The sequence below is a fragment of the Nomascus leucogenys genome, chromosome 6 (assembly GCF_006542625.1).
Source record: "Nomascus leucogenys isolate Asia chromosome 6, Asia_NLE_v1, whole genome shotgun sequence".
NCBI lineage: Eukaryota > Metazoa > Chordata > Mammalia > Primates > Hylobatidae > Nomascus > Nomascus leucogenys.
Window position 1 is genome coordinate 109,475,865 of NC_044386.1, and position 27,009 is coordinate 109,502,873.

Genomic DNA, 27,009 nt, shown 5'->3' on the forward strand with positions numbered 1-27,009 from the left:
AAGCGATCCACCCACCTTGGCCTCCCGAAGGGCTGGGATTATAGGCATGAGCCACTGTGCCCGGCCCAATTTTCTGAATAGATATCAAGGACATAATTTGTTGGATGTATTTTTAGGTATATAATATTTTCTTTAAATTTATTTATTTATTTATTTATTTTGATACAGGGTCTCACTCTGTCGCCCAGACTGAAGTGCAGTGGCGTGATCTCAGCTCACCGCAACGCCTGCCTTCCAGGCTCAAGCGATTTTCCTGCCTCAGCCTCCCGGGTAGCTGGGATTATAGGCACGTGCCAGTACTGCCACCACGCTCAGTTAATTTTTGTATATTTAGTAGAGACGGGGTTTCACCATGTTGGCCAGGCTGGTCTCGAACTCCTGACCTCAAATGATCCACCCGCCTTGGCCTCCCAAAGTGCTGAGATTACAGGCATGAGCCACTGCACCCGGCCGGGTATTTAAATTTTTGATGTCATTGTAAATAAGTTTTCTGACATTTTATTTTTTGTTTATTGGTGATATAGAAAAACAATTTATTTCTGTATATTGACCTTGTCTCCGGTAGTCTTCCTAAACACACTGTCTTAGTTTTCTATAGCTGCTGTAATAAATTACCGTAAACTTAGTGGCTTAAAACAACATAGAGGCCGGGAACATTGGCTCATGCCTGTAATCTCAGCAATTTGGGAGGCCAAGGTGGGAGTGTCGCGGGAGCCCAGAAATTCGAGACCAGCCTGGGCAACACAGTGAGTCAATGTCTCTATTTAAAAATAACAACAACACACGGTGGCTCACACCCGTAATCCCAGCACTTTGAGAGGCCGAGGCGGGCAGGTCACCTGAGGTCAAGAGTTTGAGACTAGCCTGGCCCACATGGCGAAACTCCATCTCTACTAAAAATACAAAAATTAGCCAGGCATGGTGGTACGCGCTTGTAATCCCAGTTACTCAGGAGGCTGAGGCAGGAGAATTGCTTGAGCCCAGGAGACGGAAGTTGCAGTTTGCCGAGATCGCGCCACCGTACTCCAGCCTGGGCAACAAGAGAGAAACTCAGTTTCAAAATAAATAAAATAAATAAAAACAACAACAACATAGATTTATTATCTTAGAGTTGTGTAGTTCAGAAGTCTGAATGGGTTTCATTGGGCTAAAGTCAAGGTGTTGGCAGGCTGAGTTCCTTTCTGGAGGCTCAAGGGCAGAATCCATTTCCTTCCCCTTTTCAGCTTTTAGAGACTATTCATATTCCTTGACTCGGCTTTCCTCCTCCATTATCAAAGCCAGCAACTTCGAGTCCTCCTGAAGTTGCCATCTTTCTGGTCTGGCATCTTATTTCCTCTTCCACTTAAAAAGACACTTGTGATTACATTGGGTCCATCTGGTTAGTCCAGGATGATCTTCCTATTTTAAGGTCAGCTTATTAGCAATCTTAATTCCGTATGACAGTAATTCACCTTTGTCATGTAACCAAGCATATTCACAACATCCAAGGATCAGGATATAGACATCTTTGGATGGGTGTGGGAGATGGGGATAGTGGTGGTGGTCACATTATTCTGCCTCCTGCATTCACTTAAGTTTTTTTTTTTTTTTTTTTTTGTGAGACGAAGTCTCGCTCTATCACCCAGACTGGAGTGCAGTGGTGTGATCTCGGCTCACTGCAACCTCTGCCTCCCGGGTTCAAGTGATTCTCCTGCCTCAACTTCCCAAGTAGCTGGGACTACAGGCACGTGCCACCACGACCACCTAATTTATTTTTTATTTTTTATTTTTAGTAGAGACGGGGTTTCACTGTGTTGGCCAGGCTGATCTCGAACTCCTGACCTTGTGATCCACCCACCTTGGCCTCCCAAAGTGCTGGGATTACAGGCTTAAGCCACTGCATCCGGCCAAGAATTTTAATAATTTAATCTGAAGATTCTTTTAGATGTTCCACACACAAAATTATAGCCTTTGTGAATATTAATGATTTTACATCTTTCCAGTTAACACACCCTTTATTTATTGTTTATGCTCTACTGCTCTGGCTTGGACTTCCAGTGTATATCAGATAAAAGTGTTGATAGTGGGCGTTCTGGAATTGTTCCTGATCTAAAAAGAAAAGTTTCCTAAATTTCATCTTACTGTATTCTCTCAGTCAGGTTATAGAAGTTCCTTTCTATTCCTGTTTGATAAGAGTTGTTTTTTGTTTTTGTTTTTGTTTTTGTTTTGAGATGGAGTCTTGCTCTGCTACCCAGGCTGGAGTGCAGTGGCACGATCTTGGCCCACTGCAACTTCCGCCTCCCGGTTCAAGTGATTCTCCTGTCTTAGCCTCCCAAGTAGCTGAGACTAGAGGCTGCGCCACCGCGCCCAGCTAATTTTTGTATTTTAGGTAGAGACGGGGTTTCACCATATTGGCCAGACTGGTCTCGAACTCCTGACCTCGTGATCTGCCCGTCTCAGCCTCCCAAAGTGCTGGGATTACAGAAGTGAGCCACCATGCCCGGCGTGATGAGAGTTTTCATTATGAATGGATTTCACTGTGAATGGATGTTTGATTTTATCATATGCTTATTTTAGAAGTCTTGAGACAGTGATATGATTGTTCAGCTTTAATGTTGTGGTGAGTTATATTAATTGATTTTTAAATGTCGAGCCACTTCTGAGTCATTTTTTAGACAACACAACTTGGTCTCGGTATTTTTTATTTTATTTATTTATTTATCCTTTTAGACAGGGTCTCACTCTGTTACCCAGGCTGGAGTGCAGTGGCGTGACTTCAGCTCACTGCAGCCTTGATCTCCCAAGTCATTCTCCCATCTCAGCTTCCCAAGTAGCTGGGACTATAGGCAAGTGTCACTATGCCCAGTTAATTTTTATAGATTTTTGTAGAGATGAAATTTAATCACACTGCCCAGGCTGGTCTCGAAATCCTGGGCTCAAGCAATCCTCCTGCCTTGGCCTCCAAAAGCGCTAGGATTATAGGTGTGAGTCACCATGCCCGTGGCTCGTGGTATATTTTATACATGGCTAGATTTACTTTGCTAACATATTGTTTGGGATTTTTGCATCTACATTTATGAAAAAGAATTAGCCTGGAATTTTTCACTGATGAGCTGCCCTTGCAGGACTTAGTATCAGACTTATGCTAGCCTCACAGAATGAGTTGGGGAGTTGGTTCTTTCTATACTTTGGAATCGTTTATGTAAAACTGGAATATTTTACTGCCATAAGTGCTTAGAAGAACTCACCTGCGCCACTCTGGTCTTGATGCTATCTTTGTGGGTAGATTTTTGACCATCTTTAGGACTTCTTTAATGGTTATAAGGCTATTAGGTTTTCTGTTTATTTTTGAGTGAGTTTTGATAAGTTAATTTTTAAGGAATGTGTCCATCTCATCTAAATTTTAAAATTTATTGATGCAAAGTTGTTCATAACAGCCTAATGTTATCTTTTAATATCTATAGCATATGTAGTTAAATCTCATCTTTCAATCTCTTCTTTTTATGTCTTTTCACAGAACAAACTTGGTTTATTGATCCTCTCTATTATGTATCTATTATTTTTTACTCTTAAAATTTTTTTTAAAATCTATTTATTTATTTATTTTGAGACAGATTTATGAAACTGGCTAATTTTTGTATTTTTGGTAGAGATGGGGTTTCACCATGTTGCCAAGGCTGGTCTTGAACTCCTGGCCTCAAGCGATCCACCTGCTTTGGCCTCCCAAAGTGCTGGGATTACAGGCATGAGCCACTGCGTCTGACCCTCTTATCTTTAAAACTTCCTCCTTTCTATTTTCATCAGGCTTATATTTTCAGTTTCTTTCTTTTCTAATAATTAGAGTCATCCATTTTCTTGTAACTACTTCTTTAGTTGCATATTACATATTTTTATGTGTAGACTTCCATTATTCAGTTTAAAGTGTATTTGAACACTCACTATGATATCTTACTTGACCGATGGCTTATTCACAAGTATATTTCTTCATTTTCAATACAAAGGGATTTTCTAGATCTCATTTTCTTTATTTTGAAGTTTTAAAAACCTACAGAAAAAAAAACCTACAGAAAAGTTGAAGAATTAGTGCAGTATATCATCTTCCCAAGTAAACAATTTACATTCATAAAAATAGTTCATATATTAGGTAACAAGGAAAACATTAGTAATTTCATAAAGTAGAAATATTATAATTATGATCACCATGCAACAAAACTAGAAATTAAAAATGAAATTTATAAAAAAGCAGAAAGGCCCTTCCATCTGGAAAATTGAAAACAACTATTGGATGTAAGGAAAATAGAAACTGAAATAAAGGATTTCTGAAAATTAACGAAGTGAAAACACAGCATATCAGATTCTAAAAAAAAAAAAAAGGCAAGGCACTAGTCAGGGGAAAATTTATAATCTTCAGTACATATTATAAATGAAGAAAGGGAAATAATGAAGTAAATTCCAAAACTTAGAAAGTTAGGAAAAGAAAAACAAGTAAATCAAAGGAAAGCACAAGAGAATAAATAAAGATAAAAAGAGAAATTAGTAAGAGAACAGAAAAACATCTGATTCAAAAATTAAGATTTTTATCTTGGCTGGGCGCGGTGGCTCACGCCAGTAATCCCAGCACTTTGGGAGGCCGAAGCAGGCAGATCACGAGGTCAGGAGATCAAGACTATCCTGTCCAACACGGTGAAACCCCGTCTCTACCAAATACAAAAACTTAGCCAGGCGTGGTGGCATGCGCCTGTAATCCCAGCTACTCGGGAGGCTGAGGCAGGAGAATTGCTTGAACCTGGAAGGCAGAGTTTGCAGTGAGCCGAGATCGTGCCACTGCACTCTAGCCTGGGTGACAGAGTGAGACTCTGTCTCAAAAAAATAAAAAAAAAAGATTTGTATCTTGAATTGTTTAATGAAGCAAATAAATTAACCTAATAGAAATTACAAATATACAGAATAAGAAATGGTAAGTGGTAAGTAACCATTGACACAGGATAGTTTTTATAACAAGATTAATTTGCATACCTTTATGTAAACAAATTTGAAAACTAAAATGAAATGGATAATTATGTGTGAAAATCTTGTTTACCAAAATTGACTCAAGTAGATGTTGGAAGTTAAATAGCTCAATTTCCATTGAATAAGTTTTTAAGGTTATGAAATAACTATCTCACTGAAAAATAAAAAACATGAGGTCCAAATGGTTTAACAGGAAAATTCTACTACATTTATGGAGTCCAAATAATCCTAATGCTAAATAAATTGTTTTAGAACATAGAAAAGAAGGAAAACTTCCAAATTCTTTATTTTCTAAATAGCGTGGTATTGTAAATGCTGATTTAGTTGTCTGTCTCCAGTTGTTGAAGGGCTAAAGTGAAATAAAGTAAAACATCTTAAAACACTTTTTAGTTCTTAGACCCCTCTTTTTTAAAGTAGCTTTATTGATATAGACTGCACATATTTAAAGTATACAATTTGTTCAGTTTTGACATACATGCATCATCACCATAATTCAGTTAATGAACATATCCATCACTCTCAAAAGTTTCTTCATCCCCCTTAATTCTGCCTTCTTGCTCTATTCTTGCCAGTCAACCACTTATCTGGTTTCTGTCACTGTAGAATAATTAGCATGTTCTAGGACTTTTAATAAATGTAATAATACAGTATGTATTCTTTTGTATCTCACTTCTTTTACACAGCATAATTATTTTATATTGGTTTTTATGAAGCAAGTATAAAACAAATATTTAACATACAAATTAAAGGTAGCACAAAGAAAATTACAGATGAATATTATGTATAAAAATTATGTAAAAGTTCTAAATAAAATACTACCAAACAGAACAGAATCCAGCACTCTATTACAAAAATATTAGCTCATCACCAAGATGTATACCAGGAATGCAAAGATGGTTTAACATTAGAATCATCAATGTAATTCACCATATTAATTAACCTAAGGAGAACACTCATATATTTACTTTTATATATGCTAAAAAGCCTTTGACAAGATTCAACACCAATATATAGTAAAAACTCTTAAGAAATTATATTATAATCAATACTTCTTTTTTTTTTTTTTTTTTGAGACGGAGTCTCACCCTGTCACCCAGGCTGAAATGCAGTAGCATGACCTCAGCTCACTGCAACCTCCACTTCCCAGGTTCAAGCCATTCTCCTGCCTCAGCCTCCCAAGTCGCTGGGTTTATAGGCGCTCACCACCACACCTGGCTAATTTTTGTATTTTTAGTAGAGATGGGGTTTCACCATCTTGGCCAGGCTGGTCTCAAACTCCTGACCTCAGGTGATCTGCCCACCTCGGCCTCCCAAAGTGCTGGGATTACAGATGTGAGCCACCATGCCCGGCCAATCAATACTTCTTAATGATGGTATTCTCTCTCTCTCTCTCTCTCTCTCTCACACACACACACACACACACACGCACAGAGAGAGAGGGAGAGAGAGAGAGAGACTTTATTCCTAAATCCCGTATTTTGTCTAATAGGAAAATACTAGAGGCATTTTTACTAAGATTGAGAAAAAGGCAGAGATACTCACCAACTCCACTTGTATTTAACATTGTACTGGGGGCTTAGCCAATGCAGTTAGATAAATCAATTAGAGGCACAAGATTTGGAAAATAAAAAGTAATATTGTCCCTACTTGCAGGTGATATGGTAGTGTATCTGGCATACTGCAGAAAATCAATAATGAAACTAACTAAAACAGAAAAGGAATTTTATAAGAATATGCAAAAATCGGCGAGGCGTGGTGGCTCACGCCTGTAATCCCAGCACTTTGGGAGGCCAAGGCAGGCGGATCATGAGGTCAGGAGATCAAGACCATCCTGGCTAACACGGTGAAACCCCGTCTCTACTAAAAATACAAAAAAAAATTAGCTGGGCATGGTTGCAGGCGCCTGTAGTCCCAGCTACTTGGGAGGCTGAGGCAGGAGAATGGTGTGAACCCAGGAGGCAGAGCTTGCAGTGAGCCAAGATAGCGCCACTGCACTCTGGCCTGGGCGAAAGAGCGAGACTCCTTCTCCAAAAAAAAAAAAAAAAAAAAAAGAATATGCAAAAATCAGTAGTCTTCATATACACAACAAGTTTGAATATATAAAGAAGGGTAAAATCCCATTTACAGCAACAAGAAAAAGAGAAAATATTTAGGAATTTAAAAACATGTAAAACCTAGGTGAAGAAAAACAAAAAAAAACACTTCTGAAAAACAAAAATAGCCTTAAACAAATGAAATCGTTTGTTCTAGGATAGGACAACAACATCATAAAAGTGCCAGTTATACCTAAGTTAATATATAAATTTAATGCAATCTCAATATAAATATCAACAGGGTCTTTTTCTGGCACTAGACAAGTTGATTCTAAAATTCATATAGAAAAATAAACATATAAGAATAGGAAAACAGAAGAGCTACAAAGAGAAAGTAGACTTCCAGATATTGTAACATTGCAAAGCTTCTATCATGAAAATATTGTGGTATAGACCAGTGGTATAGAATGGAAAGTCAAGAATTAGTCGCCTAAACACATAAAGAAATTTAGTGTATGATAAAGGTGGTTCTGCAAGTATTAGGGCAGAGATGGACTCTTTAATAAATAGTGCTGGGACAACTTGTTAGCCACTTGAAAAAACAAAATTATATCTATACTTTATATCAGACACAGGAATAAACGCCAAATGAACCAGAAATCTAATTTTTTTTTTAATTACCTACCTAGAAGAATACATAGATGAGTTTTCTGTAACCTGGATGTGGAGAAGGGCAATAAAAGAGGGGGACAAATTGGCTACATTGAAAAGCAAATTCTTGATTACAAAAATGAAAAACACCATAAGCAAATTTAAAAGATAGATGAGAAACCAGGAAAAAAATTTGCAAAATACATTTTAAAGACCTACTATCCCTAGTCTAAATTGAGAGAAAAGATACTAAAATTTGGTTAAAAAGGCAGAATACATGAGCAGATACAATTTTTAAAAAAGATTCAAAAGCCATTCTTAAATATATGAAGAAAATACTCAATTTCACCTAAATAGGAAGTGTAAATTTTTTTTTTTTTTTTTTTTTTTTTTTTTTTTTGAGACAGAGTCTCGCTCTGTCACCCAGGCTGGAGTGCAGTGGCGCGATCTTGGCTCACTGCAAGCTCCGCCTCCTGGGTTCACGCCATTCTCCTGCCTCAGCCTCTCCGAGTAGCTGGGACTATAGGCGCCCGCCACCACGCCCGGCTAATTTTTTGTATTTTTAGTAGAGACGGGGTTTCACCTGTTAGCCAGGATGGTCTCGATCTCCTGACCTCGTGATCCGCCCGCCTCGGCCTCCCAAAGTGCTGGGATTACAAGCGTGAGCCACCGCGCCTGGCCCAGGAAGTGTAAATTTAAAGCTGCACTGAAATACCATTTCTCACCTATCAGCTCTGCACTAATTAGAAAGCTTCACAAGAAGCCCCATTGGTGAGGCTGTGAGGAATGCAAACTTGTAAAACCCCCTTTGAGGGAGAAGTTGGCAATACAGCAGACTACACATGCATTTGCCCTTTGACCCAGCCATTTCACTTGTGGGAATATTCCCTAAAGATACATTTTCTTTTCTTTCTTTCCTTTTTTTTTTTTGAGACAGGGTCTTGCTCTGTTGCCCAGGCTGAAGTGTAGTAGTGTGATCTTGGCTCACTGCAGCCTCAAACTCCCAGGCTCAGTTGATCCCACCTTGGCCTCTGGAGTAGCTGGGACCACAGGTGCATGCCACCATGCCTTACTAATTAAAACAATTTTTTTTATAGAGACGGAGTCTCACCATGTTGCCCAGGCTGGTCTTGAGCTCCTGGACTCAAGCAATCCTGTCTCCGCCTCCCAAATTGCTGGGATGACAGGTGTGAGCCACCGTGCCCGGCCTTACGTTTTCAACAGTAGGGAAATATGAATGCACAAAGTTATTTGTTGTAGCATTATTTGTAATTGTAAAATATCGGAGAATACCTTAAATGTCCATACAGGAAATTTGTTGATAAATATCTACACAACGGAGTACTGTACAGCTGTAAAGAAGAATGAGGAAAATCTTTACAAACGGGTACAGAGTGATTTCTAACATATGAATGGAAAGTGTACATACAGTGTGCTATTTTTTATGTAAGAAAGAAGGGAAAATATGAGACTCTAATGTCTGCTTATTTTGCAAAAAGAAAAACAGGAAAGATAAATCAGAAATTATTGAAATTGATAACCCACAGGAGGTAGATGGCAAAGGATGGAGAGGGAAGAACACTTCTCTGTGGGGAAAAACAGTCTTTTATGTAGTTTTAACTTTTAGAACTGTGTAAATGTTTTATATATTCAAAAATCAAATCCACAAGAACAGTACAAACACAAACTAATCTATTTCAAATGATGAATGTAATCACCCTGAAGGTGAGGTGGGACTGACCAATGAAGTAACTTTTGAATATAGTACTTTAATTATGTACCCTTAATCTAAAGAAAGAAATGCAACTGAATTTTGAACTCTTCATAGTAGGTTTTTTTTTAGTGACAGGAGTGTAGCAATTTGAAATTACTTCCTATGGTTTCAGATTGAATAAATGAATAAATATATGATGTTTTTTTCTATGAATTTTAAGATAGATGGATAGATCAATGGATGTGTAGATGTAGATACAGAGATAGATAGAAGTGTTTATATTTCCTAGATCTGTCTACTGAAAGGGCCTAGGAGCAATGATATGCAAGTAGCAGATCACATCTAATGGCCAGGTCTTAGATTTTAAAGATTTTTCCTCATTAAAATAAATGAAGGCTGTTTGGGGAAATGGTGATTCTATGGCTGAAGCAGGGAAAGTACGCGAAGACCATGAATGTGCCAGGTAATAAGAAAGTGCCTGATGGGAACACTTTAAAGGACAGAGGAACCAATGGATTAAAGAAGAACACAAGAGACATTAGAGTATATCTTGAGACAAATGAAAACGAAAACACAACATGCCAAAACTCATGGAATACAGTGAAAGCAGTACTAGAAAGGAAATTTATAGCTACAAATGCTTACATTAAAAAAGAAAGATCTGAAATCAACAACTTAACTTTACACTTAAAGGAACAGTAAAAAGAACAAACCAAACCCAAAGCTAGCAGAAACAAGGAAATAATAAATATTAGGGCAGAGATAAACACAACAGACTAGAAAAGCAGTAGAGAAATTGACAAAACAATTGATTCTTTCAAATGATAAAAAAATTGATAAAACTTTAGCCAGATGGACTAAGAAAAAATAAGACAAATTACTAAAATCAGAAGTGAACAAGGGGACATTATAACTGATTTATAGAAGTAAAAAGATTTATAGGAGAATATTGTGAGCAAATGTATGCCAACAAATTTGATAACATAAATGAAATGGATAAATTCCTCAAAACACATAACCACCAAGACAGAATCATGAAGAAACAGAAAATCTGAACAGACCTATAACTAGTAAGGAGATTGAGTTAGTAATCAGGAATCACCCAACAAAGAAAAGCTCAGGGCCAGATGGCCTCACTGGTCATTTCTAACCAATATTTAAAGAAGAATTAACCCCATTTTCCTCAAACTCTTCCAATTAATAATATATTTGATAAAGGGTTAATACCCAGAATATATAAAGAACTCCTCAGCACTTTGGGATGCTGCCGGGACGGAAGAATTTCTTGAGCCTAGGAGTTGGAGACCAGCCTAGGCAACATGGTGAAACCCTGGCTCTACAAAAAATTTAAAAATTTGCCAGGTGTGGTGGTACTCTGCTGTGGTCCCAGCTACTCAGGAGGCTGAGGTGGGAGGATCACTTGAGCGCAGGAGGTTGAGGCAGCCGTGAGCTGTTGCACTCCAGCCTGGGTGACAGAGTGAAACCCTGTCTCAAAAAAAAAAAACAAAAAACAAAAAAACCTCATACAGCTCAACAAATAACCCATTTAGAAAATGGAGAAAGGACTTGAATAGACACATCACCAAAGAAGATATACAAACAGCCAACAAGCAAATGAAAAGATGCCTATTATCACTAATCATTAGAGAAAGGCAAATCAAAACCAGGAGATAAGATCTCACACCTGTTAGAATGCCTGTTGTAAAACAAAACAAAACAACCAGAAAATAACAAGTGTTGCTGAGGATGTGGAGAAATTAGGATGTGGAAAAATGGGAAGCCCTGTGCATTATTTATAGCAATGTGAAATGGTGCAACCACTGTGGAAAACAGTGTGGTGGTTCCTTAAAAATTAAAAATAAATTACCATATGATTCAGCAATTCTCAGAAAGATATTTGTACACCCATGTTTGTAACAGCATTATTCACAGTAGCCAAAAGGTGGAAGCAACCCTAATGTCCTTGAATGGATAAGCAAATGTGGTATGTATCTACAGTTAGATATTATTCAGCCTTAAAAAGGAAGGAGCGGCCAGGTGCGGTGGCTCACACTTGTAATCTCAGCACTTTGGGAGGCTGAGACAGGCAGATCACGAGGTCACAGGTTCAAGACCAGCCTGGCCAACATGGTGAAACCCTGTCTCTACTAAAAATCAAAACAGAAAAATAAGCTGGGCTTGATGGCAGCACCTGTAATCCCAGCTACTCCAGAGGCTCAGGCAGGAGAATCACTTGAACCCGGGAGGTGGAGGTTACAGTGAGCTGAGATTGCGCCACTGCACCCCAGCCTGGGCAACAGAGCAAGACTCCATCTGAAAAAATATTAATAATAATGAAGGAGCCTGGCATGGTGACTCATACCTGTAATCCCAGCTACTCCGGAGGCAGAGGTGGGAGGATCATTAGAGCTCAGGAGATTGAGGCTGCAGCGAGCTCTGCACATAGGAAATTCTGACACGTGTCTCACAACATAGATAAAGCTTGAGAACACTGTGCTGAGTGAAATAAGCCAGTCCCAAAAAGGCAAATACTGTATGATTCCACTTACAGTGTGAATACAGTGTGATTCCCATACTGTATGAGTCTGCTGATGACAAACTATTGTTTTTTTGATAATCTGGAAGTGTCTTTATTGTTGCTTTAAAAATAACAGCTGTATTGTTTTTAAATTATTTGTTTTTTTTTTTTTGAGACAGGGTCTTGCTCTGTTGCCCAGGCTAGAGTGCAGTAGTGCAATCACAGCTCACTGCAGCCTCGACCTCCTGGTTGAGCAGTCCTCCCACCTCAGCTTCCCAAGTAGCTGGGACAACAGGCATGCACCATCATTCCTGGCTAATCTTTTGTGTTTTTTGTAGAGACGGGGTTTCACCATGTTGCCCAGGCTGGTCTCCAACTCCTGGGCTCAAGCGATCCCCCCGCCTCAGCCTTCCAAAGGGCTGGGATTACAGGCATGAGCTACTGTGTCTGGCCTGAATGACAGGTCTATTGAAATACATTACACATATAAAATTCACCCATTAAACTGTACAATCCAATGGCTTTGAGTATATTCACAGTTATGCAACCATCACCACAATCAATGCTGGAACATTTTCATCAGCCCACAGAGAAATTTTCATACCCCTTGGGATCATCCCCAAATCCTCTCATCTTTCCCAACCCTAGGCAATCACTAATCTACACTGTATCCATGGATATGCCTATTCTTATACATTTCATATAAATGGAATCATACACTATTTCATCTTTTGTGACTGGATTCTTTTCACTTAACATAATGGTTTCAAGGCTCATCATTATTGTAGCATTTATCAGTACTGTATTTTTTTGTATGGCCAAATAACATTTTGTTGAGGAGATATACACATTTTATTTATCCATTCATCACTTGATGAACATTTGAGTGGTTTCTGAATTTGCCTATTGTGAATAATGCTCCTGTGAACATTTGTGTACAAGTATTTATTTTGAGTACCCATTTTTCACTCTTTCGCATATATAGCTAGGAGTGAAATTGCTGGGTTACATGGTGATATGGTTTGCCTGTGTCCCCACTCAAATCTCATCTTGAATTGTGGGTCCCATAATCCCTATGTGTCATGGGAGGGACCTCGTGGGAGGTAATTGAATCATGGGTTTTTCCCATGCTGTTCTTTTGAGAGTGAATAAGTCTCGCGAGAGCTGATGGTTTTATAAAGGGCAGTTGCCCTGCACACGCTTTCTTGCCTGCCACCATATAAGATGTGCCTTTGCCCCTCCTTTGCCTTCTGCCATGATTGTGAGGCCTCTCCAGCCATGTGGAACTGAGTCCATTAAACCTCTTTTTCTTTATAAATTACCCACTCTCAGGTATTTTTTCATAGCAGTATGAAAATGGACTAGAACATGTGGTGACTCTATGTTTCGTTTTTTGAGGTACTGCTTGACTGTTTTCCAAAGTGGCTGTGCCATTTTAGAATCCTACCAGCAGTGTATGAGGGTTCTGATTTCCCCACATTGTTGCCAACACTTATCTGTTGCTTTTATTATAGCTATTTTTAAAAATAACATCTTTATTGAGATATAATTCATATACCATGAAATTCACCTTTAAAAACCTAGTGTACAATTCACTGCCCTTGATTTGTGAAGGATATTTTTTCTGGGAAAAGAATTCTGGGTTAATTTCTATCAGCACATTGAAGATATCATTCCACTGTCTTTTGATTTTCGTTTTTGCTAAAGAGAAATCAATTTTTTGTCCATATGGTACACTGATATATTTTGGTGTGGATTTCTTTTTATCTCTGCTTGGAATTTGTTGGCTTTCTCAAATCTGAAGGTTAGTGTCTTTAATTAGTCCTGGAAAAGTCCCAGCTGTTATCTTTTCAAATATTAATTCTTCCCTATTTTCTCTTCTTTCTGGAGCTCTGGCTAGATTTATGTTAGACTTTCTACTCTGTCTTCCATGTCTCTTAACTTCTCATATTTTCCATCTGTTTTCTCCATCTCTCTGTGTGTGCATCTATTAAGTCAAAAACTATGAAGGGTCTGAGATTTTACCCTGCATTTATCCTACATTTATAGCTATATTTATCTTTAACCACTTTTCTGAAGTTCTAATTATCTATTGTTATGACTGATTTTCTTTGGATTGTGTTGGTATATTATCAAGTTGTCTACATATAATGATAATCTCATCTCTTCTAGTATTTTCTTTTTCGAATATTTTTGCATTGGCAAGAGCATCCAATATAGGAGTGAAAATGAGAGAACAATATTATTTTTGCTGTTGTTTTTAATGGATTCACCCCTAGTGTAAAATATATGGTATTTATTGGTACTAGATTTTAAATACTTGTAATTTTGTGTTTTAATGTGTTTGTTAGACATGTTTTGAGTTTTATTAGATGCCTTTTCAAAAATGCATTGATAATACATACTGTATGATTCTATATATATGAATCAAAAAGTTTAAAAAACAATGAACGAAGAGAACATATGACATAAAATTCTGTCAAAAATCTCTGTCTAGAAATTGTGTTTGGTGTTTAATTTTATCAGAGAACAGAAAGTTGCTTGCCCCAGTGCCCCAGTTAAGGTAAAGCTGAGATTCATAAATACCTCAACTTAAAAAAATACAAAAATTAGATTTTTTTATCCTTCTTAGTTAGGCTCACCACCTTTGCCCCAGGGAAAGTAACTCCTACCCTTCGAACAGTCACTGAGTGAGGCTTACAGAGTGAGGCTCTGTTTTTCAGGAACCACCCCCTAAAATCTCCACTTTTAGCAGAAGACTGGAAACAGAAACATCTAAATGTTACTTGGCACTGAATGTCTTGGAGTAGTCTTTTTGGCAGTCTATCCCTTGATAGACTGAAATAGCCATCTTTGACAACAAAATGAATAAAAAGTAAGGTTTGACCTAGTCTTAATTTTGATAGATTCCCAACCGGTAACTTTAGTGTCACTTATTTCAAAGAAAAGGCACTCTTTTTTTCCACTGTGTTTTTCTCCATCCCATGTCTCTCTCTCTCTCTTTTTTTTTAAAAGGTTTATTGTGTTTACTTTTATTCTTTTTTTATTTTTGAGACAGTCTCTGTCGCCCAGGCTGGAGTGCAGTGGGGTGATCATGGCTCACTGAAACCTCGACCTCCCGGGCTCAAATGATCCTTCCCACCTCAGCCTCCTGAGTAACTGGGACCGCAGGCACATGCCACCTCACTCAGCTAATTTTTGTGTTTTTTTGTAGAGACAGGTCTTACTTTGTTGCCCAGGCTGCTCTCCAACTCCTGGGCTCAAGCGATCCTCCCGCTTTGGTTTCCCAAACTGCTAGTATTACAAGTGTGAGCCACCGTGCCCAGCCTATTTGAAAAATTCTTAATAGCCAGTTTTAAAGGTAATGCTTGAAGCTTCCATTTCCTGTGACTTTTTTTTTTTTTTTTTTTTTTTTTTTTTTTTTTTTTTTTAAAAACACAGGGTCTCACTGTCACCCTGGCTGGAGCAGTGGCACAGAATTGCTCACTGCAGCCTCGAACTCCTGGGCTCAAGGGATCCTCCTGCCTCAGCCTCCCTGAGTAGCTGGGACTGTAGGTGTGTGCCATGATGCCTGGCTAAAGACGGGATCTCCCTATATTGCCCAGGCTAGTCTCAAACTCCTGGGCTCAAGCCATCCCCCCGCCTCAGCATCCCAAAGTGCTGGGATTATAGGCGTGAGCCACTGCTCCTGGCCTGCTTATTTATATTCTTTTGTAATGGCATGATAACTTCTTTCATATGTGTAGGAGAAAATTTTGATCATTTTCCAGATTGAACTTGTGGTTCTTGTGGTCATTCTAATTCATAGGTTTATTTTTTTAGTTTCTGGGTGCTCATTGCACCCAGAAATTGTTCCTTTTTTTAATATTGTGAAACTTCACTAGCCTCAATTTATTTGTTTTCAGTTAATTTTTCTCCTTTATCACTGATGTTTGTTATTGTGGATGAACAATTTTTTTTTAAGAGATGGGGTCTCACAGTGTTGCCCAGGCTATAGTGCAGTGGCTGTTTACAGGTGTGATCATAGTGCACTACAGCCCTGAACTCCTGGGCTCATGCAATCCTCCTGCCTCAGCCTCCTGAGTAGCTGAGACTACAGGCATGTTGGTGAACAATTTTCTTTTTGTGTCAAACAATTGTATTGATATTTTAATGGAATATGTACAGAAGAGACACCCTTATGGTTCTTAGTACTCACCAACTTCTTAAAAGCATTCCCACTGAGGATTTTGAGTAAGAAAATTATGTACTCATTACCATACTTCAGAATATGATTCTGGCTGGAGGGTGCTACCTCGTGAGGAATAACCGAAGAGCAGCGCATTTTAAAAGCAGGAAGAGGTCCCCTGGAGTTAAGGTTGACTGCGTGCTAGCTGTGAATCCATACTGTAATCACTACAGTTACAAAATAGTTAATCAAACAATTGTACTCCTGGGATGGCTAAACATATAAAACCATGCTGTGGAGTAATGTAGGAAATCTCTTATTAAAATATCATGACTAGTTTTGATCCAAAAATAAGTAAGTTATGGAAGGAATGTGGGAAAAGGGTAAGTAATGATGCCATGGACCACTTTGTTCTGCTTAGTGTCGTAAGACTGAAGATCTGTGTACCTCTCCCTCCTTGTCAGTAGTCTACTTTGTTGATGTTGAAATTTTGAGAGGGCAATAGTCTGACTTCACTGTTTATCACTTCATATTTATTAATGTGGGAAAGACTTCCACATTGTGCAGCACCTTGGAAACAGGACGCCTCAATAAAAGATCAATGCTTTTATTTTTTATTTATTTATTTTTTGAGACAGAGTCTAGCTCTGTCGCCAGGCTGGAGTGCAGTGGCACAATCTTGGTTCACTGCAACCTCTGCCTCCCAGGTTCAAGCAATTATCCTGCCTCAGCTTCCCAAGTAACTGGGATTACAGGCATATGCCACCATACCCAGCTAATTTTTGTATTTTTAGTAGAGACAAGGTTTCACCATATTGGCCAGGATGGTCTTGATCTCCTGACCTCATGATCCGCCCACCTCGGCCTCCCAAAGTGCTGGGATTACAGGTGTGAACCACCGTGCCCAGCCAAGATCAGTACTTTTAAACTGGATTCCAAATGGTGAGGTGCCCTAGGAAATGCAGAGATTAAGGTCTTAAAATATTCTCCATTAAAAAGAATCAGGGAGGCTGGGCGTGGTGGCTCACACCTGCAATCCCAGCACTTTGGGAGGCGGAGGCAGGAGGATCCCTTGAGCACAGGAGTTCGAGGCTAGCCTGGGCAACATGGTGAAATCCCATCTCTACCAAAAACACAAAAAAATTAGTGGGGCATGGTGGTGTGCACCTGTGGTCCAGCTGTGTGGGAGGGTGAGGTGGGAGGAACCCTTGAGCTGGGGAGGCGGAGGCTGCAGTGAGTCACCACTGCACTCCAGCCTGGGCGACAAAGTGAAACCCTGTCTCAAAAAAGAAAAAGAAAACAGGAATTAGGGATGCTTGAGGAAGTGGCCGATTCCAAATCTGGTGCAAAAAAAATGCACAAGGTAAGCCTGGAACATCTTTTGAGAGGAAGGAAGCTCTCAATGACTCAAGGTTAAGTCGTAAGGACTGAAGAGCCTGCCTGAAAAGGTTCCCACTGGCCAAACATGAATCAATTTGGGAATCAATAAGGATGATCACTGTATTGGATTGAAACACACCTAATATGTTTAATCCATGAGTTCATAATCATACTGAAAAAGAATTCATCACTATTTGAAGGTGGTGAAAGAATGAATATCATTTTTTATTTATTATTATTAATATATGTAAGGGATACAAGTGTAGACTTCTTTTTTGTTGTTGTTTTTTGAAACAGGGTCTTGCTCTGTTGCCCAGGCTGGAGTGCAGTGGCACAATCTCAGCTCACTGCAATCTCTGCCTCCTAGGCTCAAGCAATCCTCCCATCTCAGCCTCCTGAGTAGCAGGGACCACAGGCCCGCACCACCATGCCAGGCTAATTTTTTTATAGTTCTTTAGAGACAGGGTTTTGCCATGTTGCCCAGCCTGGTCTCAAACTCCTGGGCTCAAGCGATCTGCCCACCTCAGCCTCCCAAAGTGCTGGGACTATAGGCATGAGCCACTGCTGCCAGCCACGTGAATATACTGTATAGTAGTGAAGTATGGGCTTTTAGTGTACTGCATCATTATTTTGAAACTTATGATAAAAGTCTTACAGCTGGCTATGCATGGCTCACACCTGTAACCCCATCACTTTGGCAGGCTGAGGTGGGAGAATGTCTCGAGCTCAGGAGTTCGAGACCAGCCTAGTCAACATGGTGAGACCCTGTCTTTACCAAACATTTAAAAATTAACTGGGTTGTGGTAGTGTACACCTGTAGTCCCAGATAACTCAGGAAGCTGAGGTGGGAGGATCACTTGAGCCCAAGAGGTTGAGGCTGCAGTGAGCTGTGATTGAGCCAGTGTACTCCAGCCTGGGCAATAGATCAAGACCCTGTCTCAGAAAGAAAACAAGCAAGCAAAAAGTATTCCTGCTAGTGAGTGAAAGAAGTAATAACAGAATCTAAATGTCACCATTTTGGGAGGTGGGCTTCCAAAATGGTGGAGTAAGGACCTCAGGGTGTATGTATAGCTGAAACAATATTGGATGAGTTGATAATTGTTGAATCTGGGTAATAGGTATGTAGTGATTCATTCCTTCCATCTACTTTTTTGGGGGTAACAATTAAGATATAATTCACATGCCAGTGTGAATTATTCAATGTTTATTAAATAACTAGCTATATTACCTAAAGCATGTTAAAGAGGGAAAGCAGCAGAAATAATTCCTTCTGGAGAAGGTGGGACAAATCTGTATTATGATCATGCTTATAAACATGAAGATTTCTCAACTGAGTGTAACTTAGTTTCTTCTAAATTCTGCTTTTCACTGTTATCTAAAGTTAAGATGGTTGATAGATATAGGTTAATGAGTGGAACATGGCTTATGTGAAACTCCATATTTCTAGAAATATCGTCTAGTGTTAACCCTGCCTCCTAAGATATATGCTATAAAATAAAAGTATATGTCTGGTAAAGGTAGGGAAAAGGGTTTATGGGGTTATAACTATCAGCTAAAGTGAGGATATTTTAACTATGCATGGATGACAGCTAGGATCTTCCTTTAGCCCCAGTAATTTTAAGGTGGTTTAAGCTGTTTGTTATCCTGGGCTATAGCTCAGCATTATCACAGCTTGTTACACAGAGATATAAATGTGCTTGGTAAACGTATTCTTTCAGTTTGAAACTAGATGATTATGAAGCATAGTATCTTGCTGGTAAACCTTTGCTCTCGTTGGTGGTGGTGTTCCTCCTTTCCCCAGTTTTGCCCTTGTGCAGAATTCAGTTATTCATTTGTTCTTTGGGCTTTCCGTGTGCTTTGATCATTTCCTCCCACCTTGCTCCCTTCCAGCTTCCATTTATCCTTCTAGGCCAGGTCCCATTTTTCTAAAAGCCCTTTCCTAATAATCCCCTCCCTAATGTCTTTTGTACTTATTTTAGCATTGTGGAGGAAGAGAGGGGGAACCTGGTTATTTTGTTATTCAAGTGAGCCTCCAGTTAGTTGAAGATTATATATTTTAAGTGTCACTAGTTGTAAATGTCAAAACAGTCTATTGACCAAAAAAAAAAAAAAAAAAGTCCTATTACTCTGGGCACAGTTGGAACAATGCCTGTTTGAATCCAGTCCTTCCTCCCCTCAAAAAACATTGTGATTAATGCAAAGTACCTAACTCCACTGATTTCTTTTTCCCTCACTTTTTAGGATTATGGCTGCTGTTCCTCAAAATAATCTACAGGAGCAACTAGAACGTCACTCAGCCAGAACACTTAATAATAAATTAAGTCTTTCAAAACCAAAATTTTCGTAAGTGTTTTGATTGGTTTGCTGTCACATAGGCACTAACTTACCACATTGTACACATGAAATATCTTCTCTTTAAATTCTCTCATTGTACAGATGAGGAAATGAAGCTGAGAGATTCATTGATTTTCCCACTTTGCCAATTAATGGTAGAGTATGTTTTAGCAGCACCAGGTGAGATTGTGTCTCATCTTTGCATGGTTCCTGGCACATAATATTTGCTCAATAAAGATTTGTTAAGTAAATGAATAATTGATCTTGTAAATTTGGGCGAATAAGTGTTTTTTAAGTTTTGGGGTTTTTTTGTTTGTTTATTTTGTTTTGTTTTTTTCTTTTTAGACGGAGTCTCGCTCTGTTGCACAGGCTGGAGTGCAGTGGCGCGATCTCAGCTCACTGCAAGCTCCGCCTCCTGAGTTCACGCCATTCTCCTGCCTCAGCCTCCCGAGTAGCTGGGACTTCAGGCACCTGCCACCACGCCCGGCTAATTTTTTTTTGTAATTTTTAGTAGAGACGGTTTCACCTTGTTAGCCAGGATGGTCTTGATCTCCTAACCTCGTGATCCACCCGCCTCGGCCTCCCAAAGTGCTGGGATTACATGCATAAGCCACCGTGTCCAGCCTTTTTTTTTTCTTTTTTGAGATGGAGTTTCGCTCTTGTTGCCCAGGCTGGAGTGCAATGGCACAATCTTGGCTCACCGCAGCCTCCGTCTTCCAAGTTCAAGTGATTCTCCTGCCTCAGCCTCCCGAGTAGCTGGGATTACAGGCATGCACCACCATGCCTGGCTAATTTTGTATTTTTATTAGAGACAGGGTTTCTCCATGTTGGGCAGGCTGGTCTCAAACTCCTGACCTCAAGTGATCTGCCCGCCTCGGCCTCCCAAAGTGCCAGGATTACAGGCGTGAGCCACCACGCCTGGCCAAGTATTTTAATATAATTTTATATACTTTTGAAGAACAGTTTATAAGGAAACTACAGCTCTCCAGTTCTGCCTCTCCTCTAAGCTATACTCCAGACTCCTTCTAATGATATCTAATAATAATTTATAAGTGACGCTTTTACCAGGTTGTAGACTCTGTTCTGGGTGCCTGGCTTTGAAGTCACCACTGACTTTCAGATCATTAAATCCAGCAGACAGCCACGATTCCCGCCTCTCTTACTTGTCCTGCAGATTTTAACAGTTAGCAGTTTTTAACTTTTTCCCCTTTAAATTCTTATCAGTGTAGCAAAAAGTAGCCACATTTGAATCTCTTCCCTTTTTCTTTTTTCTTTTTTTTTTTTTGAGACAGTCTCGCTCTGTCACCCAGGCTGGAGTGCAGTGGCACGGTCTCGGCTCACTGTAACCTCCACCTCCTGGGTTCAAGCAATTCTCCTGCCTCAGCCTTCTGAGTAGCTAGGGCTTCAGACATACACCACTATGCCCGGCTAATTTTTTGTATTTTTATTAGAGATGGGGTTTCACCATGTTGGCGAGGCTGGCCTCAAACTCCTGATCTCAAACAGTCCACCTGCCTCAGCCTCCCAAAGTGCTGGGATTACAGGCATGAGCCACTGCGCCCGGCCTCTTCCCTTTTTCATTTATGCTGTCACCCCACTCTGGAGATGCTATTAACTAAGGACTACTAGCCTGAGAAATAAAGTAGTGGGAATGACCTCTCAAAGCCAAATAATTAGCCTCTGAATGGGAAGGACCAGAGAACAAATACAATTTAAGTTACCTGATAAATTTAAAATCAAGAGAGAGATGGATTCTTTGCTCAGTTGGGATACAATTAATGTAACCTGTGTAAATTAGTTTAAAAAATTACAGTTTTGTAGAGTTGGGGGGTTTGTTAAAATGGATCTAACCTAGTTTTTCCATTATTTTTCAGAGGTTTCACTTTTAAAAAGAAAACATCTTCAGATAACAATGTATCTGTAACTAATGTGTCAGTAGCAAAGACACCTGTATTAAGAAATAAAGATGTTAATGTTACTGAAGACTTTTCCTTCGGTGAACCTCTACCCAACACCACAAATCAGCAAAGGGTCAAGGACTTCTTTAAAAATGCTCCAGAAGGACAGCAAACACAGAGAGTTGGATCAAAACCATTATTGCCAGATTTCTTGCAGACTCCGAAGGAAGTTTTATGTGCTACCCAAAACACACCAACTGTAAAGAAATCCCGGGATACTGTTCTCAAGAAATTAGAATTTAGTTCTTCACCAGATTCTTTAAGTACCATCAATGATTGGGATGATATGGATGACTTTGATACTTCTGGGACTTCAAAATCATTTGTTACACCACCCCAAAGTCACTTTGTAAGAGTAAGCACTGCTCAGAAATCAAAAAAGGGTAAGAGAAACTTTTTTAAAGCACAGCTTTATACAACAAACACAGTAAAGGCTGATTTGCCTCCACCCTCCTCTGAAAGTGAGCAAATAGATTTGACTGAAGAACAGAAGGATGACTCAGAATGGTTAAGTAGCGATGTGATTTGCATCGATGATGGCCCCATTGCTGAAGTGCATATAAATGAAGATGCTCAGGAAAGTGACTCTTTGAAAACTCATTTGGAAGATGAGAGAGGTAACAATTATTTTATCTTCATTTTAGTATGTCATTGTACTTTTTTATTCAAAGCTAGCCATTGGGAATAGTCATGAATATATAGAGCTTTTGTCCTTAAGGTTGTTAGGGTCTTTAGTGGTGCTTTTTGAATAATCTGTTGGCCACATTTTTGAGGCAGGACGTACTGATGAAATGGAAGGTTTTAGTCTGCTAATATAATTTCCAGGATAGCTCTGTGATTTTATACATGAAGAAAATACAGGAGTTTCCCCTTGTCCACAGCTTTGCATTCTCTGAGGTTTCAGTTACCCGCAGCCAGCTGAGGTCTGAAAATATTGCATCACTTCTCTTGCGCTTTGGGACCATTATTAAGAAAACACAAGCCCTGCGATACCGCGACAGTCAATCTGATAACTGAGACCACTGCTAAGTGATTAACAGCAACCCAGGTGGACAGATCAGGTCGGGGCAAGATTTTATCACACTATACTCAAAACAGCTTGAAACTGAAAACTTATGAATTAATTTATTTCTGGGATTTTCCATTTACATCACAATGCCTACATCATTCAGCTCTCTTCATCTCATCATATAGGCATTTTTTATCATCTTATAGCTTTACAAGAGGAAGGGTGAGTACAGTAAGATATTTTGAGCAAGAGAGACAACAGTCACATAACTTTTATTGCAGAATATTGTTATAATTGTGCTATTTCATTAGCTGTTCATCTTTTGCTGTGCTTGATTAATAAATTAAACTCTATCATAGGTATGTATGTATAGGGAAACACATAGTACTTATAGGGTTTGATACTATCCGAGATTTCAGGCATCCACTGGGGTCTTGTCACATATTTCCTGAGGATGAGGGGGGTGCTGTTTTAAGATCCATAGAGGTTAAAATGGTGGTTAGTGGTAAATTGGAAAATGAAACTAAGCCTTTCTACTGTAATTCCTTTATGGCTTGTTGCCACCTAATATTGATGTATAATGTGCTCTAATTGCACTATTAAAGTATTATAAATTACAATCAAAGTTTTTCCTGGCTAGATCTTGTAATTATTAAATGTCTGAAATTGAGTAACTGAGATTACCCATATGTGGAAGTAACCCACCTTATGAAGCAGTTGCAAGTATGAGAGTAAAATTTTTAAACACCTGAATCCCATTAAGGTTACTCTAGGGTGAGAGACCACTGAAAAGTGATTGATGATAAGCAAAACTATAGTCTCCAATGATGCTTCTGTTTCTGAAGGGAAAATTTGTTAAAAGATAGACAGCAACAATTTGGGTTGTGTTTTCCCACATAGTTCAAAAGAGAGACTTAAATAACTGGGAACTTTGTGGTAAAGATGATTTGTACAAGCAGCCGTGTTTGTGTTATTATCAGACATCTGTTGCACTTTACCCTTATTTAAATATGAGTGAAAAGTTAAAAACTAGAAATGTCGATAGCAAATACGTGTTTCGTAATTAACCAGAGACAGACATGAAAATCCCTAAGCAAATCTTTGGCCTCAGTCGAGCATTCACTGGACTTAATCCAGTTGACTCAATAATAATCATTTATGAATAAATAAGCCAGCATTAGCGTGTAAAGGGAGAGGATCCATACAAAGTGGTGTGATTGTTTGTGACTTGCCAGAAGCACTCGTTCTTAATCGCTCATGCCCTGTTTTTTCTGTCTCATTAGTGGTTAACAAATCTATGTTTATCAACTGTTTTACTGTAGATAATAGCGAAAAGAAGAAGAATTTGGAAGAAGCTGAATTACATTCAGCTGAGAAAGTTCCATGTATTGAATTTGATGATGATGATTATGATACGGATTTTGTTCCACCTTCTCCAGAAGAAATTATTTCTGCTTCTTCTTCCTCTTCAAAATGCCTTAGGTAAACTAGCTAAATAATTAGCATTATTATTTGTTTCTGGGATACTTTAAATTGTTTAATTTACTTTATAATATCATTTCTATATTAAAGTATTTTGTGCTTTGTACAATTATTTTACATTCAAGTGAAAGCCTCAAAAAAAAAACCCTGTTTATACATTTAATTGGTTGCGTTCTAAAGATGAAGTCCCATTATGATTAATTACATGAAACTTCAAACAATTTTATGTAGTTGATTTTTTTTTTTTTTTTTTTTTTTTTTTTTGAGACAATCTTGCTCTGTCACTCAGGCTGGAGTGAAGTGGTGTGATCTCGGCTCACTGCAGCCTCCACCTCTCGGGTTCAAGTGATTCTTGTGCCTCAGCCTCCCAAGTAGCTGGAACTACAGGTGCACGCCACCATGCCTGGCTAATTTTTTGTATTTTCAGTAGAGACTAGGTTTTGCCATGTTGCCGAGGCTGGTCTTGAACCCCTGAGCTCAGGCAATCCACCCACCTTGGCCTCCCAAAGTACTAGGATTACAGGCATAAGCCACCTTGCCTGGCCTTATATAGTTGATTTTGACATAAGGAATATATTTCTAAAAATATTATATTTCCAAACCTGACCTGAAATGACACAAAGCTAACCCATTATATGGGAAGTGAATTAGGACATTAGTAATTTTTTAAAACATCTTACAGGATAGAATTGGCCATTGTATTTATTATTCACTCAATTTTAGCAAATTGGTGACATGATTATTGTTAATTGGTAGTATTATGAGAAAAATAGATACTCCACATGACTCATCAACAGCTTAAATTGCTAAGTGTCAATGTTACCTTCGTCCTCATCCCAGTCTCACTCTCAGACCAGTTGAGTGGTGGAGTATAATATATACTAAACTGAGCAAAAGTTTATATAGAGTCTCAATTCTAAACCAGCATTCTCATTTACCAGGTGAAACAGCTGAGGCCCAGGGAGGAGCAAGGAATTGCCCAGGATGATACAATGAATGACAAATGGACTCAGATCCAGTGTAGTGCTCTCCCTAGGGTCATACTGATTCCTTGTTGAATGCCTGACTTTTTTCTTTACTTATTAAAAATGTGTATTACACAAATAATATAATCATTTTAACAAGGGTTCTCAATAAGAAGGAAGGAGCACTGCTGGGTGCGGTGGCATGGTAGTGGCCTGTAGTCCCAGCTACTCAGGAGGCTGGGGCAGGAGGATCCCTTAAGCCCAGGAGTTCAAGGCTGTAGCATGCTGTGATTACACCTGTGAGTAACCATTGCACTCCAGCCTGGGCAACACAGCGAGACCCTCATCTCTAAAAAATTTAAAAGAGAGAGAGAGAAGGAATACTAGTAGTCCCACAATTCTGACTGTTTTCTTTATCCATCTTCAGTTTTGAGGCTTTTCTACATGTGTGTTTGATTTCTGCATTGTTGTAATCAACATGTAATTATAATTTTATATTCTACTTTATTTCTCTTAGCATTATTTCTAAATCATTTTCCAATTGCTACATATTTAATTCCTTTTAATGGCTACATAATTTATCAAATTGTCATACCATAAATAAATTTACCTAGAGTCTTAGCAATTAAAAAAGCTTATTTTACAAAGCATTTTCAAGGTAGACTCTCTTTGTACATTTCCCATTGTAACTTAGTATACATATGTGTATATATTATAAAACTGAAATAGAATTTTCACAATATTTTTTGTGCAATGCACAGCTTAAATTCTATGCTACATTTATTTCAGTTTTAAAAAATACTGGTTGTAACCTCTGAATTTCAGAAGTCAAGTGGTCAGACAGTATATAACAGAGAAGAGAGACCTGTTTTTCAAACTCCTCTTTTCCAAAACCCCTGTAGCTGGCCCTCAAGATTCTCCATCTTCTGGCCACAATTTACCTTTTTCAGCTTTATCGCCACTTATGCCCTTGCAATAACCCAATGGTCTTAATGAATCAAACCAACAATCTAGAAAGCATATCATTTTCTTTAATTATAATGTTACTGTTTAAAAAAAAATTAAAAAGTTACACTGTTTTGATTTAGTTAGAAAGTTGCATTCCAAAATTCTTCTTTAGGAAAATACGGTTGATTCCCAGATGTCAAGCAAATAGAATTGTCCTTTTTAAAATCTTCCTTTCATAGTCTGACACTTTCCCCATACTTGTCATTCAGTTTGCTTAAATCTTATCTCCTTGGCAAAGCCTTCTCAAGTTCCAAAAAATGTTACCTTTCTTTGGATTTCCACAGTATCCTCTCTTTAACACTCATTCAGTACTAATTTATTTTGTTATTTGTAGAGTATTTTTTCTATCTAATCAGACTGACCAGGTTTATATGTTAATATGTTTTTGTATAATCTGTGTGGTGAGGTAATTATATATGCAGACACACACAAACACATATACATATATTTGCATAATAAGAGAAGTCCAGAAAAAGTGCTTTGAAATCTCAAAAAAAAGAGACATTAATAATCACTTGCTGGAGAAGTAATGCTTGGGCTGGGGCTAGAAGAACAGGTGCGATATGGGTACAAAGATATTGGAACGGCAGGTTTTCCAAATTGAGAGGATCAGTGGCAAAATCCCCAAAATAGGCAATGCAGGGCTTATATGAAGAATGTAAGTGGTACAGTGTGATTGAAGCCTTGTGTTACTGAAAGGACATAATTGGAGATAAAGTTGAAAAGGGCTCTTGGGGCCAGAGGAGGGACAACTTTGAGGACCAGCTAAAGAAGTTTTATAATTGAGGAAATTTTAAAAA

At 38.7% G+C, this 27,009-nt stretch overlaps 1 protein-coding gene across 4 annotated transcripts in view; it reads left to right on the top strand.

Moving 5' to 3' along the window:
• BLM (BLM RecQ like helicase) overlaps positions 1-27,009 on the top strand; it is a 99,511-nt gene that overhangs the window by 10,316 nt on the left and 62,186 nt on the right. For all 4 annotated transcript variants that reach the window (XM_030815030.1, XM_030815033.1, XM_030815032.1 and 1 more), the window contains 3 exons: positions 19,695-19,796; positions 21,662-22,362; positions 24,077-24,236. In XM_030815030.1, the coding sequence (XP_030670890.1) occupies positions 19,699-19,796; positions 21,662-22,362; positions 24,077-24,236 (959 nt within the window). In that variant the 5' untranslated portion in view covers positions 19,695-19,698. The remainder of the gene's footprint in view (positions 1-19,694; positions 19,797-21,661; positions 22,363-24,076; positions 24,237-27,009) is intronic.